Source organism: Pygoscelis adeliae, unplaced genomic scaffold (genome assembly GCF_000699105.1).
Source record: "Pygoscelis adeliae isolate BGI_AS28 unplaced genomic scaffold, ASM69910v1 Scaffold544, whole genome shotgun sequence".
Taxonomy (NCBI): Eukaryota; Metazoa; Chordata; class Aves; order Sphenisciformes; family Spheniscidae; genus Pygoscelis; species Pygoscelis adeliae.
Window position 1 is genome coordinate 24,518 of NW_008824715.1, and position 18,491 is coordinate 43,008.

Here is an 18,491-nt window from a genome sequence, read left to right on the forward strand (position 1 = left end):
CGCTGAGGTTCCTTCCTAAAGCCAAGCCCAGGTTGGGTTTTTGGGTCAGGCATGGTGAAGGAGAAGGCAAAGATGTGCAGGAAGGCCTGGGAAGGGCGTGAGGAAGAGGAGGAAAGTGGTGAAGGCAACGCACAGGCCAGGTCCCATCGTCGTGTGGAAGCAGCCTTCCACTGCCGGACACGTGAAAACATCTTCATTGAGCAGAGAGCACGGCAGGAGCTGCGGCTCTACTAATTTGTGAGTGCCCAGCCTGCCACCCCTTCCTGCCTGCAGCATCTTCCTCCCCATGGGGGCATGCCCCTGGCACAAGGGCTCATTCTCTAACCCAAGCCTTTCCCCATCCCCAGCCAGAGAGGGAGGGGATGTTCCACCGTGGCTCAGGGCTGAACCTGACCAGCGGGCAGTACACAGCCCCTGTTGCGGGGTACTACACCTTCACCGCGACGCTGCACATCGGTGAGCCCTCAAGCACCCCCACGGCCCCATCGGGGAGGTCTGGGATGGCTCTCACCCTCCCCTCTGTCCCAGCACGCAGAGAGCAGCGGAGGAAGGGGCAGCCGTGCAGGGGGAATCATCTGCGGGTGCTGATTTGCGTGCAGTCCCACTGCCAGCACAACAGGTAGGGCAAGGCAAAGCTGGGAGGGGAGAGGGACCCTGGGCCAGGGAGGGAGGAAGGAGTCCAGCATCCCCAGGGGAAGGAGGGACCCATTCTCCCCACCACCAGCCTCCCTCTTCCGCAGCAATTTGGAGACCGTGTCCCGGCTGGAGAGTGGTGGTGACCTTTTCACCATCTCCGTCACCGGAGTCCTTTACCTGCAGGTTAGTGGTGCCAGCTCTGCTCGGGACTGTGCCAGGCAGAAAGGTGCCTTCCATGGCTGGGCATCAAGTCTGTTTCTCAGCCCAGCTCCAAGCCCAAAGGACACTCAGGGTTGAGATCTGCTGGGACACTACAGCACATACAATGGCTAGGTTGCCCTATTGGCCTCTATGTCATCCCTTTCCCAGAAGGAAGGTGGGTGAACAGTCCCTCCAGCTCTCAGCTGCTGCAACCAGGGAAGAGCTCTCTCCTTTGCTCTGCCAGGCTGTGCCCAGAGGAGGTGTCCCAGCCCCATTAAGCCCTCTCTCCCTCCAGGCTGGGCAGTATGCCTCTGTTTTTGTGGACAACGCTGCAGGCTCTCCCCTCACCGTTCAAAGTGGCTCCGATTTCAGCGCCATTCTGCTGGGGGTGTGAAAAGGTGCTGGGCACCACACAGGGAGCTGAACCTGTTGCCAGGAGCAGCCGGACCCTTCCCTGTGCCAGCAACTGTCACGCCTCCCCTGCTCAGCACCAAGCCCAGGGAAGACCTGCTGCTGCTGCAGGAGCTGCAGGCTGGTCCGATACTGCTTGCACTGCAGAACCATCTGAAGCTGGACAAAAGATTGGGGAGGAAAGGATAATAAATAATAATAATAATAAAGCAGCCTGACAACTAACTAAAGGAGTTCACTTTTATCTAAAGGCTAGGGCTGGAAGTTTATCTTGGAAAATGCTTTCTCTGCGGGGCTCAGCTCCCACTGTGCCAGGCGCTGGTGCCTGGGATGAAGCCCGATACCTCCATTTTCGCTCTCGGCACATTTCCCTACCCAGCTTCTCAGCAGCCTGAAACAGATTATTTGTTTCGCTTTAGCTTTCCTGCAATGTGTTAGCAGTGAATGTTTGCTCGCAGAAGCCAATGTCCTTCGCAGCTAATCTTCAAAGCAGAGCAATGTCCCGATAATGCCGCACATTCGATTAAAGCAAATTCCTGTCCTGTGGCTTTCCACGCCAGGTGTTCCCTGCCCATGGCACAGGGCCCAGGCTGTGGGCAGCACAGATAGGCTCCTTGCTTCAGCTCTGATAGCAGTCTGAGCCGAGGATGGGCACAAGGCTACGTGCCTGAGCGAGGGCTGCAGGAGAGGTACCCAGGCAGGCTGGGCATGGGACAAGGGAGCCACACGTTTTATTTCTTAGTAGCACATAGCACTGGGCAGGCTGTGCCAGCAACACCATGAGATAGCCCAAACTGCACCCAGCCCCACCTTCCCTGAGGGATCTGTGCACATAAGCAGGGGAGAGGCAGTTTCCTCGCGGACCGCTGGTGGCCCCAGAGATGCTCACACCCAATGGGGACAAAGCCGCTGGCTGTGCAGTTTTAATGCTGACTTCTTCCCCAAGGCAAAGAGAACTTGTCTCTGAAAGGAAAGACATGCTTTTCCCCAGCTGAATGGGTGGGCAGCAGCATCCTGGCAGAGATGAGGCCTCTGCAGCTCCTGCCCAGCTGAGGAGCTCGGCCAAGGCAGCACCTCCCAGTTACCATGCGTGACTGTGAGCCAAGGCAGTCTTGCTCAGATCAGCCACCTTCCCTTCCTACCAAATACACCTGAGAAAATACAAAAGAACTCACTGTTGGAGAACAGGGCTTGCCAAGCTGGTAAACTGTCCTCTGTGAGCAAGATATAAACAGCCCAGTGCACCTGAACACAAAATTGAGAGTTGATTAAGTCAGAGATACTGGGGTGCTAATTTAGGTGTTGGGAGGGGGCTAGAAGCTCAGTCAGCCCCAGGGGAGGGGAGCCGCATGTACAGCACTTCTGCATGGGCCACCCCGGGGTGGTGGTCCCAGAGCTCCCCACAGTAGCAGGATGCTGCTGAGCAATGAGGCAGTTCATTTTCAGGAAACCTCTTGCAGACCCCACCCTACCAGGAAATATAAGCAAACAGTTTTTTGACTTCCACTAAAGCTGGGGTTGAACCTGCCTTTCTAACTGGCTGGCTACTCACAAGCATGGTGAAACCTGTTCCACAGTGCTTCCTTTTCCCCTTTGCCCTGAAAAATAGCCAATATGATCCATTTTATGGAAATCATTATTAACTGTATCATAACACTGTGTATCATGTTCCTAGTTGGAGTTCTGCTTTCAGTACTCTTTCTAAAGGGAAGGAAAGAAGAGTTGTAAGAGGAGGGAGGGGGAGAGAAGACAGTCAGAGAAGGACAAGCTGATACTTCTCTCACCAGCTCTTGCACCGGAATTAAGAGGGGCCTCCTGGAGGGAGCACCAGAGGGACGGGTGCTTGGCTCAGCTCTTGCAGCACAGCACACAGCTCTCCTCAGTGCAAGAGCTGTGAAAAGCAGGGAGACGAGAAGGGAGGGCGAGTTGTCCTTCTGAGATCTGCCGTCAGGGTTTCTTGTGACACAGGCTGAATAAACTCCGTGCTACTCTGTCCTGGCTCTCCAAATTTGGCTTTCAAGAGCAGAAGCAGCAGAGCGTGTTGCTAACATGGGCAAATCCCTCTCAGCTCATCCTGCAGTGCAACCTTACATCAGAGTATGCAGGAATGGCTGGGAGCAGAACAAGCTGGCAGAGGCAAGCACAACCCAAAATATGTGCCGGAGGCCCGCTTCCTTCCTCAGTACTCTGCAGGAGATGAAGAGTTAGCACAAGCTAGGCTGAGTTAGCCTAACCATTAGCGTAAGTCCATGAACTTTAACTGACTTCTGCTGTAGCAGAAATAGATGAAAGAGAGTCAAGCCACCTGTCCCAAACAACAGGATAGCTTTTGCGTGCTCAAGAACACAGATAGCCCAGGATCTGGGACCATCTCCCAAAACTCCAGGGAACACAGGGAGCAGAAAAGAGCCCGGGAAGCCTCACAACCCTGTGCAGGACTATTCACAAAACGGCAGGCACCACCTCACCAACCTGCCCAACCTCTCTCTGGGACCGCACCATTTCTCATGCAGAACAAGGAGGTTGTGCAAGAAACCACTGCACAGACCCGCTGGCTCATCTCCTTCACTGCACTGTCTTACCCACAGGATGGGAAAGTTGCGTAATCTGGAATTTAAGTGCTTTGGTAGCCCAATCCGTTTAGCTTTCACACTCATTTGGTCTTAAGCCAAATTTTCTCTGGAAAACAGCACACCGACTGTCTGCAGCAACAGCTGGTAGAGGAATGGGGACACGGATAAGATACCAGACACTTAATAGCAACAAGTACCTAAAACCCGAGATGCCTGCTCCTCAGATAGCATAGACAAGCACAGAGCCTGCTCCTGGCAGGTCCCTTTGGTGAAAACACTTTCCCAATAAACATCAGGAGCAAACTCCAGCCACTCTTGCCGTATCAAAAACCAGGATAAAACCCCAATGTCTTCTGCAAGCAGAGGGAAGGTACACTGCTGCTCTGCAAGTGGTGTTTATATCACTCAGCTGCACACAACCTCACAATCCAGCTTCAGAACCAAAAGATTTCCTTCCCAGCACTAAGAGGACAGCCCATACCACATCCCAAGCCGGTGTCCTGGGGTACTGCACAGTCTGTTTGGTACAGCCCGACCGGGAACTCCCACTGAGTCCTAAGAGCTCAGGACTTTCCCAGGGCCTCATACAAAGCTCAAAGAAACAAACAGCAGAATTTGGAACATTTTGCACCATTTGGAACAGCTGGCAGAGTTCATGCCTACAGATGCCTGCTCTTCCTAGCACCTCTGCCAAATGGATTTATTTGGTTTGCCAAGACATTCACGGGGGGTTGACAGAACAAGAGATTTCCGCATAGGCTGATCCACTGTGGCAGCCACTTAGAAAACACCGCTAGCCAAGTGAGCTAAAACTATTAGAAAAAAAAACACAACAAAACTTTATTTACACTGAAGAGCATCCAGCAGGACCCTCCCTCCCCCAGCCACACATGCACACACACACTGACTTCTCCCTTCCCTTACATCCGCCGCAAGCTGGGGATCCTGCTGCCGCACCTCATCTCTCAGTGCTCTATCCGGACCACCATGACCGTGACATTGTCTGCTGACCCTCGCTGTACTGCCTTGTTGGCCAGTCTGTTACACGCAGCTTCATACCTAGCGTCTGCTTCTAGCTTCCCTTCTCTCGTCTGGATGTTCTTATCCTGTTGGGATGAGGAAAGATGACGCTGATTGCTCCCAGCAAAGCGCATAGGTGCAAGCACATGGTAATTTCCAAGCACGGGGAAGTAAAACAGATGAGGACAACCTCAGGTATAAGGGAGGATACCCTGGCAGAAGTACATTTCTGCAAGTCAGAGTCATTCCATTTTGTGTCCCCTGCACTGACAAACCCAGCCCCCACGCTGCGTTCTCCTCACCTCCAGGCAGGACACAATGAAGTTCACAGCTTCTTCTGGTGTAAAGACTTTAAAGAGGCCATCACATGCTATCAGAATGAACCTGGAAATCAAGCAGAGACAGGTTCCAAGGCTGAATCTTTGGCTCCCCAGCTACAGCAAAATCCCTCCAAGCTGTTTTATGAGTACCCATGCTCCAGTCCAAAGGGAAGATGCCATAAAGCTCATCTGAAAATCCCTCAGAAGCACCAGAAGTCCTCTGGTGCTCCAGAACCTACCATTCACGGAGCTGAGGCAATTCAAAGTACAGGCCAAAAAGACAGGCAAACAATGCAAGACCTAGATCAGGTCATCCTGGCAGTCCTACTGACACTGCACCATTAGGCAAGACCATATACCATGCCCTGCTGGAAAGCTCCATTATTTCTCTAGGAACTGATTCTTTCCTTTTAGTCTTTTTTATTCACATATTTCTCCTGTGAAGTAGCTAATGCAAGGAAATAGAGAAACACAGCCAGCTTAATACCTTATGCACACCCCTTTAAATCCTTTACATTTCCATGCTCCTGAGGTATGCAATAACTTAATTTAAATAGAAATTCAAAAGAAAAGCGAGCAGCTTAACCCAGAAGTAGAGGCATAACTGTGATCGGAAAACTCTGCCACAAGGTATTGCTGCAGGCTGCAGAAGGTTGATGGGGGTACAAAGCCCAAGGCAAGGAGAGCTGCCTCCTAGCTCCCCACCAGAGGATGGGGGAGACAGCCTGCTGTGCACTCCCTGCCTGCACAGGGGATCATATTAACCAGAAGCCCTAACCACAGTCACTGGACAAGGAAAACTACAACGATCCTGCAGAGGTGGCCAGCCTGCCAGAGCAGCACATGTCTCTGAAGACATTGTTTCAGAGCCTGATGCTCAGAATATCTTTAGAAATATTTTAGTCGATCACTTGATATGGAACTCTAATGCCAGAAAAAGCAGCAGTACTGGGTTACACACTCACCTCAGAGAGCCTGCAGGGCATACTGACATGAAAGCTCACAGCAATTTGTCATTGCCAATCATATGTTAGAAAAGTATCTCAAATCTTCAAATATCAGAGCCGAATGCAATGGTATTTGTGGGCACCATGGCTGCTAGGATCCGGGGAACTACAGGCCTGTCAGCCTGACCTCGGTGCTGGCAGGCAGATTATGGAGCAGTTCATCTTGAGGGCACTCACAAGGCATGTGCGGGACAACCAGGCCCAGCCAGCACAAGTTCATGAGAGTCAGGGCCTGCTTGACCAACCTGATCTCCTTCTGTGACCAGGTGACCCACCTAGTGGATGAGGGAAAGGCTGTGGATGTGGTCGACCTGGACTTCAGTAAGGCCTTTGACACCGTCTCCCACAGCATTCTCCTAGAGAAACTGGCGGCTCACGGCTTAGACAGGTGTACTCTGCACTGGGTAAAAAACTGGCTGGACGGCCAGGCCCAGAGAGCTGTGGTGAACGGAGTTCAATCCAGTTGGCGGCCGGTCACGAGCGGTGTTCCCCAGGGCTCAGTACTGGGGCCAGTCTTGTTCAATATCTTTATCAATGATCTGGATGAGGGGATCGAGTGCCCCCTCAGTAAGTTTGCAGACAACACCAAGTTGGGCGAGAGTGTTGATCTGCTCGAGGGTAGGAAGGCTCTGCAGAGGGACCTGGACAGGCTGGATCGATGGGCCCAGGCCAACTGTATGAGATTCAACAAGGCCAAGTGCCGGGTCCTGCACTTGGGCCACAACAACCCCATGCAGCGCTACAGGCTTGGGGAAGAGTGGCTGGGAAGGGGGCCGGGGGGAAAAGGGCCTGGGGGTGTTGGTCGACAGCCGGCTGAACATGAGCCGGCAGTGTGCCCAGGTGGCCAAGAAGGCCAATGGCATCCTGGCCTGTATCAGAAATAAGTGTGGCCAGCAGGAGTAGGGAAGCGAGCATGCCCCTGTACTCAGCACTGGTGAGGCCACACCTCGAATACTGTGTTCAGTTTTGGGTCCCTCACTACAAGAAGGACGTCGAGGTGCTGGAGCGTGTCCAGAGAAGGGCACCGAAGCTGGTGAAGGGTCTAGAGCCCAAGTCTTATGAGGAGCATCTGAGGGAACTGGGGTTGTTTAGCCTGGAGAAAAGGAGGCTGAGGGGAGACCTTATCATGCTTTACAACCACCTGAAAGGAGGTTGTAGCAAGGTGGGTGTCGGTCTCTTCTCCCAAGAAACTAGTGATAGGACAAGAGGAAATGGCCTCAAGTTGCGCCAGGGGAGGTTTAGATTGGACGTGAGGAAAAATGTCTTTACTGAAAGAGTGGTTAATCATTGGAAAAGGCTGCCCAGGGAAGTGGTTGAGTCACCATCCCTGGAAGTATTTAAAAGACGTGTAGATGTGGTGCTTAGGGACATGGTTTAGTAGGCATGTTGGTGTTGGGATGACGGCTGGACTCGATCTTGGAGGTCTTTTCCAACCTTAATGATTCTATGATTCTATGCTAGAAACAACTCTTGGACAGAATAGGGGTCCAAGAATTCAAGCCTTAACCAACTGCTTGAACACTGGTGTGTGAACTTATTCAGAGCATGAAGGAAGTCTAAGGCTTGTGTATGTTACACTGCTGAGAGGCCAGTTTCTCCCACAGGAGCCTTCGCAGTATCTTGGCAGAGTGAGGCAGCAGCATTATCCCACTATACCGATAAGGAACAGGAGTGGAGAGACATCAGCAGTAAGAGCATCCTCTAATTCTGGGTGATCAGTCTGAGTGCCTCAGTGCTAACAGCAGAGCATACAGGGTCGTGCAGCTTGTGCTACTTCTGCTGAGCAGAGCTAGGATAGAGCCAACCCCCTTGTGTGTGGGCACGCTTTACCTGTCGTTGTGCGTGAGTTGGCAGCGTTTGATATCTGGCACAGAGATAACACCACAGCGTTTGTACTGGCCATCCCCAATGGAGCGGGAAACCTCCAGCACTCCTAGGACTCTTCCGTCCCTGCACAAGGAAAGAAAACATTGAGAGCCCTCCCCTCACAGGCACATCTCACTGCACTGCCTAACAGGGACACTCTTCGTGGTGCGTTCAGCTGCCTCGTACAAATCCTGACCCACTTCCCCAGCAAGTTAAAATCTTCCCTTCAAAGTCTCCTTCCCTTTCTGCATGTTTGTGCGAAGCTTTGGGAAACGAGTGGAGAGGGGGAAGAAGAAATGAAGTCAGGAGAATTCAAGGCTGTTTTCCATCTCCCTGCCCTAACTCAAGTCCTGCTTAGCCTAGCAAGCCAGGGAAGTAAGAGTTATATGCTGAGCTGAACTCCTGGAGGCGGAGGTTTGAATACACAGATTATTTTTTGGCAAAATATCTAGCAAACTGCATTTCAATAGAAGCAGAGTGGCAGCAGGCAAGACCAGGTCTGAGCCAGCAGCCCCTCCTGTGCTCTGCCTATCAGGACGCCAACCCTTATAGACTGGCTCAACTAGGGGCAGTTCCAAGGAGCGAGAACCACGGCACTTTCTCCTGATCACTTAGTCTTTACCAACCACTGATCGCAGCAACCAGTTCCCTGAAACCAGAGTTACAATCCTCCTTAGGAAGCAGTTTTGTTTGCTAAACTTTTACTAATTAACTGAGTGCTGCACCAACAGAAGCAGCTTCCCACACTCCACCCTTCCAACAACTGAGCAGATTCTTCTCCCCCAAAAGGCCCTTCTGTGCACTCTGGAAAGACACAAACTCATTCATCTCGTAGTCCAACCAGCCCCACTTGAGATAAAAGCAAGAAGCGAGGCACGTCACAGAGAAGAGATCTGGTGCTCACACACTTTGCGACTTATCTCTTGGGTCCAAAATATTGAATTACAAGCAGTGGGAGAGGCTCCCAGGCAGCCGGGGAGATGTTCCCCCAGTTCTGAAAAGAGCTAACAGACACCGGCCCATCTCTTTCCTGGGTGCAAAGATAGATTGGCGCTAAGCATAAGAAGCAGCATGTGCTCTCCAGAGATAGGGGGAACAAGGCCCTCCAGACATGGCAGCGTGACAGAACTGAGCCCACCCCTCCCCACCCCAGGGGTGCCATTCTGCCTCCGCAGGCACTAAGATACTTCACTTGCACCAAGTCCTCTCTTGTGAGGATGCCATTAAATCAAGAAACAGCCTTCAAAGAAGGGAGAAAACCTAGCCAGGGAAATCAGACACAGCTGCCCGAACAGCCATGCACACCTACATGCACAGGAACATTAAGATAATCCCACTCTGGCTCCAGAAACCTCCCTCCTACTGCAGACCACCTCAGTGCATCAGCTAACCCCCAGGGGAGCAACACCAACTGACATTGAGGGCTTCCCGTGCCCTCTCAAACCATGCTCCGCCTCTCACGGGACATGGAGAGAGAGGTGATGCTGCAAGCAAGGAAGAGAGTTCTGTTCAATGCCACAGTGTGCAGCAAGTGATAACTTCTTAAACAGTCAAGTCCAGCTCTGTAAGTCAAGCTTAAGCACGTCCATGCTTGCATCGCACTGCCAGGCTTTCACATGGGCTTCTGCCTTTGCAGCACAGCACCCCGCCACCATTGTAAGCCCCTGGGAAACCAGCCCACATTAACTGACTCAAGCCACTGAACCCCACAGGCAGCAACAGATTCTCTCTGGGCTCTCACTAGCATGTGCACTGGGCTCAGGAAACTCCAGAAACTCAGTGCTCAGGCCCAAAGTTGGGCCAGGGTTTAGATTTGCTCACTCACACACTTTAGGCACTTACCTGACATTTCCCCCAGCTTTCTGTATCCGCATACGCTCCTCGTATTGGGTGGGGTTGTGCTCCTTACTGAGGCTTAAGGCTGCATGTTTCTGACTCTCTTCATTATAACGACACAGAATCGCCTGTGCTGACAAAAGACCCTCATGAGTAAACAACAAAACTGCAGCAAAAGGAACTTCTTGAGAGAGCTGCAATTTGTAGTGAATGGGGTTACATCTGGCTGGTGAGCAGTCACCAGCGGTGTTCCTCAGGGCTCAGACCTAGGGCTGTTCAATATTTTTATCAGTGATCTGGATGCAGGAGTTGAATGCACCATTAGCAAGTCTGCTGACGATACTAAGCTGGGAGTGCTGTTGACTCTCTGGAGGGACAAGAGGCCTTTGCAGAGGGATCTAGATAGATTGGAGCATCAGGCAATCGTCAATGGCGTGAAATTTAACAAATCCAAGTACCGGATTCTGCGCCTGGGATGGAATAACACCGGGCACAAGTCTAACCTGGGAGAGGAGTGGCTGGAGCGCAGCCCTGCAGAAAGGGATCTGGGGGTGCTGGTTGGCAGCAGGCTCAATAGGAGCCCGCAGTGTGCCCTGGCAGCCAAGAGGGCAAACCGCATCCTGGGGTACATCAAACACAGCGTAACCAGCAGGCCAAAAGAGGCGATTATCCTGCTGTATTCAGCGCTGCTGTGGCCTCACCTTGAGTGCTGTGTGCAGTTCTGGGCCCCACAATTCAAGAAGGATGTGCAGGTCCTTGAATGCATCCAGAGGAGGGCAACAAAGCTGGTGAAAGGGCTGGAAGGAATGTCCTGTGAGGAGCAGCTAGGGACATTGGGCTTGTCTAGTTTGTAGAAAAGGAGGCTGAGGGGTGACTTCATTCCTCTCTACAGCTTCCTGAGGAGGGGAAGTGGAGAGGGAGGTGCTGATCTCTTCTCCCTGGGATCCAGTGATAGGACACATGGGAATGGTTCAAAGCTGTGGCAGGGGAGGGTCAGACTGGACATGAGGAAGCATTTCTTTACCAAGAGGGTGGTCAAACACTGCAACAGGCTTCGTAGAGAGGTGGTCGATGCCCCAAGTCTGTTAGTGTTTAAGAGGCATTTGGACAATGCCCTTAATAATATGCTTTAACTTTTAGTCAGCCCTGAACTGGTCAGGCAGTTGGACTAGGTGATCATTGTAGGTCCCTTCCAACTGAAATATTCTGTTCTATTCTAGATACTGTGAGATATTTAGTGCCACCAAGAGAGAGCTACCCCACACAGTTGTTTTACACTATGGGAGACAACACAGAAGTATCCTGCACCCACCCAAAACAAGATGCTTTGTAGGAACAGTTGAGGAACTCACGGCAACTGGGACATCCCATACAAACACCTCGCCCTTCAGGGCAAATAAAGTTCTCAGAGGAATCAAGATGCCAGCAGTGGGCTTCTCCATTCTGCTTACCCGGCTGTCCCCGAGGTTGGCTATGTAGAGAATATTGTCAACAGCTAGGACACAAGTAGCTGTGGAGCCATCCTTCCACGCTGGCTTCCTGAAGGGAACAAAAATGAGATACTAAGGGGGGGAAAACAATGTTTAAGAAGCTAGTCACAGAGGGCTTCTGGGGACTCAAGGAAGTGTCATTTGCCACTCAGCAGTCAGCTAGCACAAGCCCCCAGCAGCTGCCTGCAAGGAGCTATGGAAACTGGTGGTGGTAAACAGTGAGCTGGACAAGGACAGAGGAACTGCACAGAGTACCGCCTTCTAAATGCATGGCCAATGCCCAACTCGTTCAAATACTGCCAGCCGTGCTCCCCACACCAACCCTTTCTCACACTCAGCTCCCAGGAAAGCTCATCTGTGGCTGGAACAGGCTCAGCCCCAATGACTGCCCAGAAGCTATAGCATCGTGAGCAAACAAGCACCCCAAACTCCTCCCTGGAAGGCTCCTTCTTTGCAGCAAAAGGAAGGCACAGCCAGGACTGCAGCAGAGTTGTCTTCCTTTTCGCTTTCATTTCCCTTCCGTTTTTCCCAGTACCCCTACCTGCCCGCCTCAGCCCTCACCAACCCACCTCAGCAGCAACACCACTTGTCCAGTCACTCTCCTGATATTTCACTTGCTGTAGCTAAGCTTGTATCTCTAGAGCTTTAGGTAAAACAAGATGCATTTCTTAGATTACAGCTGCCAGACTAGTCCTTCCCATAATTAAGACTGGCTATGATGCCACTCTTTACTGAAACTAGCTTTGAGAGACTGATTTCTAGACATATTTCATGCAGTTTTTCCTAACTTTGAAGGTGCGGTTGAATGAAGATCATTCATTTCGTCATCAATACCAGCTATTGCTACTGATCCTTTGTAGCACCTTTGTCATAAGTCACGTTTCTGACCAAATGGAGACTGGTTTGGAAATGACGCTGTTGTGACAGACTCAAGGAAGCTTTTTCCTTTTGCCTGGTCAAACTCGTTGATCTGATTAGGCTTAAGAGACTGAGCCAGTTTGCAATTTACTTAAAATCGAAAGTTTGCAGGGAATCTCAGAACCAGATGCATGAACAGTGTCTCCATCTGTGTTAGAGGTGTCACTATGAAATCAGAAAAAAACCCCAAACAAACGTGTAAAGGACTGGTAACAAAGTGACTGTATTTTAAATACAATCTATATCTTCCCTAGTCCACACAGTCAGTGTGTCAGTTTAGCAGAGACTGGGAGAAAGTAAGGGTGCTTGCACTCAACACCCCGCAGGGAGGCAGGCTGGCATTTATCCCACAGAAAGCAGCTGCTGTGCTTTTCAGCTTCATTTTAAAAAACCTGTTAGAAACAAGCTTAAGATGAGGGACATTCTTCAACACCTCTGTTTTCAAAAGAAGTGAAGAACAAAGATTTAAACTTACATTGGGAGAGTTAAGTCTTTCAACACAGCGCATTAAAAACAACTTCAGAGATGTGCTTCAGCCTGGCATGACATACTCACTAACAGGAATGCAGCTCTAAAGAAAGCTGCACACAGCAGCTGGCAAACTACTGCTCTACAGATACCTTCCTGCCACACTTTGATGCCAACAACACAGAGATTCCATCTCAGGCAGCATGGGATAAGTCACTTCAGCAACATAAGTCTTTAAAAAGAAGGCAAACAAGATGCCCTGATAAGGACAGAGGTGCATTCTTGGTCATCTTTTGGTTCCTTCCTTTACTACGAATGCGTATTTTAGTCTAAGGGATCCTACAGACTGCGTACCACAGAGTAAGACCAGAACATGCCATGATCTAGCTCTAGCAGACACTCAGCTGGCAGAGTTACAGCCTGGCACAGCTAAGCTGTATGGGGTTTCGCCAAAGCATAGACACAACTCAAGATTTCCTCTGCCCTGCTCAGAACTAAGGCCTATGAGATGCAAGCTAAGAAATACAAATGCATAGGAAGCATTTACACTTACTGGCTGGATGCCTGCTTTAGAAACTCTTCATCTGTGTGTTTGAAGGTGTCCAAAAGGCATCTCTTCACAGTTTTCTCCACGCTGACTACCTCACCTGTCAGACAGGGAAAACAGCAACTAAGCTCCAACTAACTCTCCTACAACACACTCCCCCTACACACACATACTCCCCCTATTAACACATATAATGTGTTAATTATTAACACATATAATGTGTTAATTTGCTAAGAGATTTAAACTTTTCAAATGAGAGAGTTCTGACCTATCCCAGTCCCTCCCTTCGCTCATCCAACATTCACTCAGGCAGTGCATCTCTCGGACCCTGTGCAGAGCAGCTAGGGCACATCCTGGGCTCATGCTACCAAAAATCTGCACGTTAGCGTGTATGGAGAATTTATGACATACCCCTCTCCCCCACAGGTGTATTTTCACGCTTGAAGCACTGCCAAAACTGGCAACAGCACATCTCACACTTGCTTAGCGGTTCACAACTAACCACTTGTACCCTTGTGCCAAAAAGGCTTCCAGCCCTCTTCCCCAGGAGACAGCGCAGTCTCACGAGCCCACCGGGAATAAGGGATGGGAACTGTAGAACAAACAAATCAGTTTCCCTATCCACTGCCATAATGTCAAGGCAGAAAAGGTGATGGTTGTCCTACAGCCCTTATTCCACTCCTCTCACCTTTAGGAAGTTTCTTAATCAGGTTTTGGTGCAGATTCTGTGCTGCAAATTTTGAGGCTCGGACTCCCCCGTGGCCATCAAAAACAGCGAAGTACGAGACACGTGTGCTGTGAGGGAACAAAGAGTAGCAGAAAGGGGCTAAGAAAGACCGTTAGCCCGAGGGTGGGATCGAGTACATTCATCCGCATAACACCCTGCCCTGTGTCAGGGAGACTGCATAAACACTGCACTCCACGGCACAAAGATAGCAAGTCTCTAAGGTCACACATGCAAGCATTTACACAGTTTACATGTGCAAGCACTGAGCTGAGAACTTTCTTGTGATTTTCCACCCCTCAAGAAAATGAAGGGCAGAGGAGAGTTTATAGACCACAACTTCACATAAAAGCAGCTAAACATTTCACAAGGGCACTGCAACTCCCCAGCACTACATAGTCTAATCAATCCTACAGTTTTTTCCATGCCTAAACGTGTTGAAACCATACTACAGACAAGAAACTCAGATCCCTCAGCACATGAAGTTCTTGGAACAACATTAGTTCAGAAGCTAAATCCAGTATCAGGATGATGCTTGAGAGCATTCCTTGAAATATACACACTCCCCCTACACACACTTATATGTGTTAATTTGCTAAGAGATTTAAACTTTTCAAATGAGAGAGTTCTGACATCTGTTTTCTCTTCTTCAAGCGATCTCCATTGCTGCAGTTAGGGTTTTACACACTGTAAAATCCCCAAGGCAAGGCCTGATTATATTATTATATTATAATTAAACTGAGGGTCTCTAAACATCCACACTTACATTTGGGTAACAGAGGCTCAATATCCAGAGTTATCAGGCCCTCACAATCCTTGCGAAGTCAGTGACTGAGCATCCACCGAGCATCAAAGGGAAGTATTTGTATATAAAATAGTCCTGTGATTTGCCCAGGAACACAGCTAATGATTCAACCTAAATCTCCCAATAACAAGCCCAAACCACACACCACAACACAGGTGTAGTCAAGAGCATCAGCTGCTCAAACCAAAAAGGATCATATCATGGGCTTAGCTGAAGCAAGCTGGAGCTCCTTCACCCCTGTGATGGCTGCCATCCACGGCTTTATTCTGGCAGTTGGGGCCCACTTACATTTGGGAGGGCAGAGGCTGGCATTCCTCGGTGATATCGTTTAAGATGACATGTGCATCCTGCATGTCTTCTCTTTCACCTTTCCTCTCTGCCACATAACCCTTCAATCCAAGAATGCCCACTGACCCTAAAGGGGAACAAAGCAGACACATGCACGTGAATCAAATTCCTCCCGTCTCCAGCTCAGGCTAAAACCCAGTAAATCAGTGACCACTTTTCAGCTTTCAGAACCCTACCCTGGCACTGCAGCAAAATACGGCCCTCATCCTGCAACAAAACATCTGGCACCTTCTGCTGAACAAGGATATATTTATTTTGCAACATGGGTTTTTAAGTGCCCCCAATGTCAGCAGCTATAAAAGCCACTTGCCCCCATTTTGGCAGGCAGCTGTAGCCAAGCAGGACTGCTGGACATTGGACAGAGCTCTTACCGAAAAAGGGTGAGGGGGGCAGGGGAAGCGTGTGGCACTGAGCCTGCAAATTAAACAAAGCACAGCTTTAAAGAGGGTGCTAAGGACAGGAAATCAGGGTCTGCTGTTTCCAGAACATGTCCTTTCCTTTGTACCCCTGAACACATCTTATTCCCAAAGCTGCAACATAGCACACAGGCACCTCCATTGATATAACAGCAACTCCCTCTCTGGCTTTCAGTGGGGCTTTTCCCTCTCTCCACCCAGTGGAGATATTTGTGGATGTGGCAAAAGAAACTGGCGTGGCTCTAGCCTTCCAGAGGTTTCACAGCCATCGCCCTCCTGGCAGCACAGGAACTTATCCTGCAAACGCCGAGGTGCTTGCTGCTCAGCTTCTGCCACTTCAGCAGGGTCAGTAAGAAGGGCCAGGTGAGGGAGGCAGAGAGTGCCAGGGAGCTCGAGGGGCTTCCACAGACCGCCGCAGCAGTTTGTTCCCTACGAGAGGCTGAAAATGCAAGCAGACTGAAGAACCAAAGCTTAGCTTTGGTCTGGACTTACTCAGCCCAACGTCAAAAGTACAAATCGAGTACATTTGTTTTCAAACTGTCTGAAAACCTTTACAAACTTTCTTTTCCACAAGTTCTTCCCTGCCATTCTTCTCTTCCTCCTCCAAGGACTTTCTCTTCTCCCCTTTCCCGTGGCTCCCTGCTGATGAGACCTGCTCAGTAGCACTGGAGGCTGAAAGAAAGTAAAATACAGGCAGCTGAAGTCTTCCAGCTCTATTTTACTTGCATAAATTCAGCAGCAAGTCCTTTTATACCGAAGCATTCTCACTAGCACAGGCTCACGCACTCACACAGTATTAAGTGACCAGAGTTATTACTGAACAAGACATACTAACTGACCACAAACGCACACACACAACTTCACTCAGCTTATACAACCCACAGCATACATCACTGTCTAACGCAGCAAGCACCAATTTGATCACTTTACATTACGTGACCCTACCTTAGGCACAGTACCACTGTGTTTGGCTGGCAGGCTGTTGATTCTCCCCACCAACCCACAGTTTGTTTCTTAGCTACCAGCCTTTTTTACAGTTAACTGCTCAGGAAGTTAATGTTTCAGGTTGAAACACTTCTGATTTCTTAATTATTATTATTTATGTCTACAAATAGTGCCCACAACAATGCAGAGAATTGTATTTTATTACTCTGAATGTGCATATTTGTTAGGGGTTTCAGAAGACAGGTTACAAATTAAAGCTAGCAAGCAAAATATGATTCCCATGACATTAGAACCCTAGCCTTTTCCTTCTGGAGATTTATTCTTGTATGGTATAGTGAATTATCTTACCCCCTCCCAGGTGCTAGCAAACACTTGGCTGCATGCAGAAAGCCTTGCCAGACCAGCAGTCTGTTTTTGAAGACATTTATAGCTAGGAACAAGAAGACAGTCTGTGCCCACAGCAGAAAAGCAGCAGAAGCCAGGGCTGTGGCAGCACCGGGCCAGCGCTGCCTTCGCTCTTAGCAAGCACACACGTACTTTCACTCCCAAAGCAGGAAGCTTTCAGACACAGACAATGGGGGTTCCCAAAAGACACCTGAGGGATGTACTTCTGGGAACAGGCCTAAGTTTACTTTTAAAAAGTGAGAATCCCAATTTAAACAATCGGGGCACAAACAGATCGCCACAACCAGTGTCAGCCAACCCAGATACCAGGTTAACTTGCCGTGCATCCAACACAACAGGCTACATCAATGGGTCTTCCTGAGAAGGGCAGGTTAGCAGAGGCTTGGTGAGCTGACACAGCTCCTTACCCGTGTCACCACTGCTGGCTGGCGGAAGATCATCGAAGAGTAAAGAGCCTCCTTTTCCTGAAGCACAAGAAAAAGGCAAGAAGAACTAAATACCTTTGTCCCTTTGAGGGAATATTGCTCTGTGTACACCCATCTTGAGGTGCGGAAATTATAAAATGCCAGTTTACCAAAGCGAGCCAAATTTCAACTTCTGTTACTGGATGGTGGGGGCAAACTCAGGCCTTTCATTTGTTTCAGGGAATATTTAAATGGAACATTTTATGGAATATATGTGGAACATCTATAACATTCTGGTTATCAAAAAAAAAACCCACAAGAAGAGGAAAGCAGCTTCTCTGCACACCGGTGCTGATAATCCGACTCTCTTTATCCTGTCTAACAAAAAGGGTTTACACAAGTTTCATCTCAAGAGATGCTGATGCAGAAAACACGGGAAGTCAAACTAATGGCAGGAATGGAGCACCCGTACCTGAGTCAGCACTGCTGGCTGGTGGGAGATCATCAAAGAGCAGAGGCTCTTTCTGGGTTTCCTTCCCTGTAAGACACCAGGGCAGAGTCAGGACGCATCACAGGCACTCAAGGGTTGGTTTCTGGAAGGACTGCCCCCCAGGCGAGCACAGGTGGGGTAACCGAGGAGAACCTTGGCTACCTTTCTTCCATCTCTAATTTAGGCAGCTCCTACACAAGCAAAACAACCACCTGCCTGGGGATGATGTGAACTTTTATCTTGGAAACAGCTTTTTTTTTTTCACTAGGAATTCACTCAACTTGCATTAACATCCCTCAGCAGCCCTATCAAGATGTTATAGGATGGGGAGCGCCCAGAAAGCACCAAATTATTTCAGGTAACACCATTATAGCTCTCCACAGACCCACAGCAGCACAGAGGGGAACGGCTCCAGCACGGCCTAAACCGCATGGATAACACTCTGCATCTGAACGAGTCCCAGGGAAAAAGAAAACCACAGAAAAACCCTAAACCCTATAATTTCTCCAGCGATTTTTAAGCCACCCCCTCCCGCAGCCGCCCCTCATCCCCCCGCCCCTCAGGCGCTGGGACCCCCCAGCTACTACCGCCGCCCCGGGGCGCTCCCTGTAGCAGCGGGCCAGCTGGGCGCGGAGCCGGCGCCTCCCCCCGGAGAGGCTCG

General features: G+C 49.9%; 2 protein-coding genes across 2 annotated transcripts in view; one reads left to right on the forward strand and one right to left on the reverse strand.

Annotated features, from left to right (window-relative positions):
* Positions 1-51: 51 nt before the first annotated feature.
* Positions 52-1,231, forward strand: FAM132B (family with sequence similarity 132, member B). The gene is made up of 5 exons (XM_009323190.1): positions 52-231; positions 348-456; positions 529-619; positions 741-819; positions 1,133-1,231. The coding sequence occupies exons 1-5, from the start codon at positions 52-54 to the stop codon at positions 1,229-1,231; spliced, it is 558 nt and encodes a 185-aa protein (XP_009321465.1).
* A 3,315-nt stretch (positions 1,232-4,546) lies between these two features.
* The window catches only part of ILKAP (integrin-linked kinase-associated serine/threonine phosphatase), a 15,032-nt gene continuing 1,087 nt past the window's right edge, over positions 4,547-18,491 (reverse strand). The window contains exons 2-12 of the mRNA XM_009323191.1: positions 17,813-17,878; positions 17,344-17,400; positions 16,136-16,258; positions 15,111-15,237; positions 13,982-14,088; positions 13,300-13,393; positions 11,322-11,409; positions 9,877-9,998; positions 7,999-8,118; positions 5,144-5,225; positions 4,547-4,927 (exon numbers count right to left, since the gene is read on the reverse strand). Of these exons, the coding sequence (XP_009321466.1) occupies positions 4,787-4,927; positions 5,144-5,225; positions 7,999-8,118; positions 9,877-9,998; positions 11,322-11,409; positions 13,300-13,393; positions 13,982-14,088; positions 15,111-15,237; positions 16,136-16,258; positions 17,344-17,400; positions 17,813-17,878 (1,127 nt within the window). The 3' untranslated portion in view covers positions 4,547-4,786. The remainder of the gene's footprint in view (positions 4,928-5,143; positions 5,226-7,998; positions 8,119-9,876; positions 9,999-11,321; positions 11,410-13,299; positions 13,394-13,981; positions 14,089-15,110; positions 15,238-16,135; positions 16,259-17,343; positions 17,401-17,812; positions 17,879-18,491) is intronic.

What these genes read in the sequence shown, in the direction of transcription:
- FAM132B (XM_009323190.1), top strand. Translation starts at nt 52, where the DNA reads ATGGTGAAGGAGAAGGCAAAGATGTGCAGGAAGGCCTGGGAAGGGCGT. An exon ending in GGCAGGAGCTGCGGCTCTAC is followed by an intron (nt 232 to 347) that starts TAATTTGTGAGT and finishes CCCCATCCCCAG; the next exon opens with CCAGAGAGGGAGGGGATGTT. An exon ending in TCCCACTGCCAGCACAACAG is followed by an intron (nt 620 to 740) that starts GTAGGGCAAGGC and finishes CCTCTTCCGCAG; the next exon opens with CAATTTGGAGACCGTGTCCC.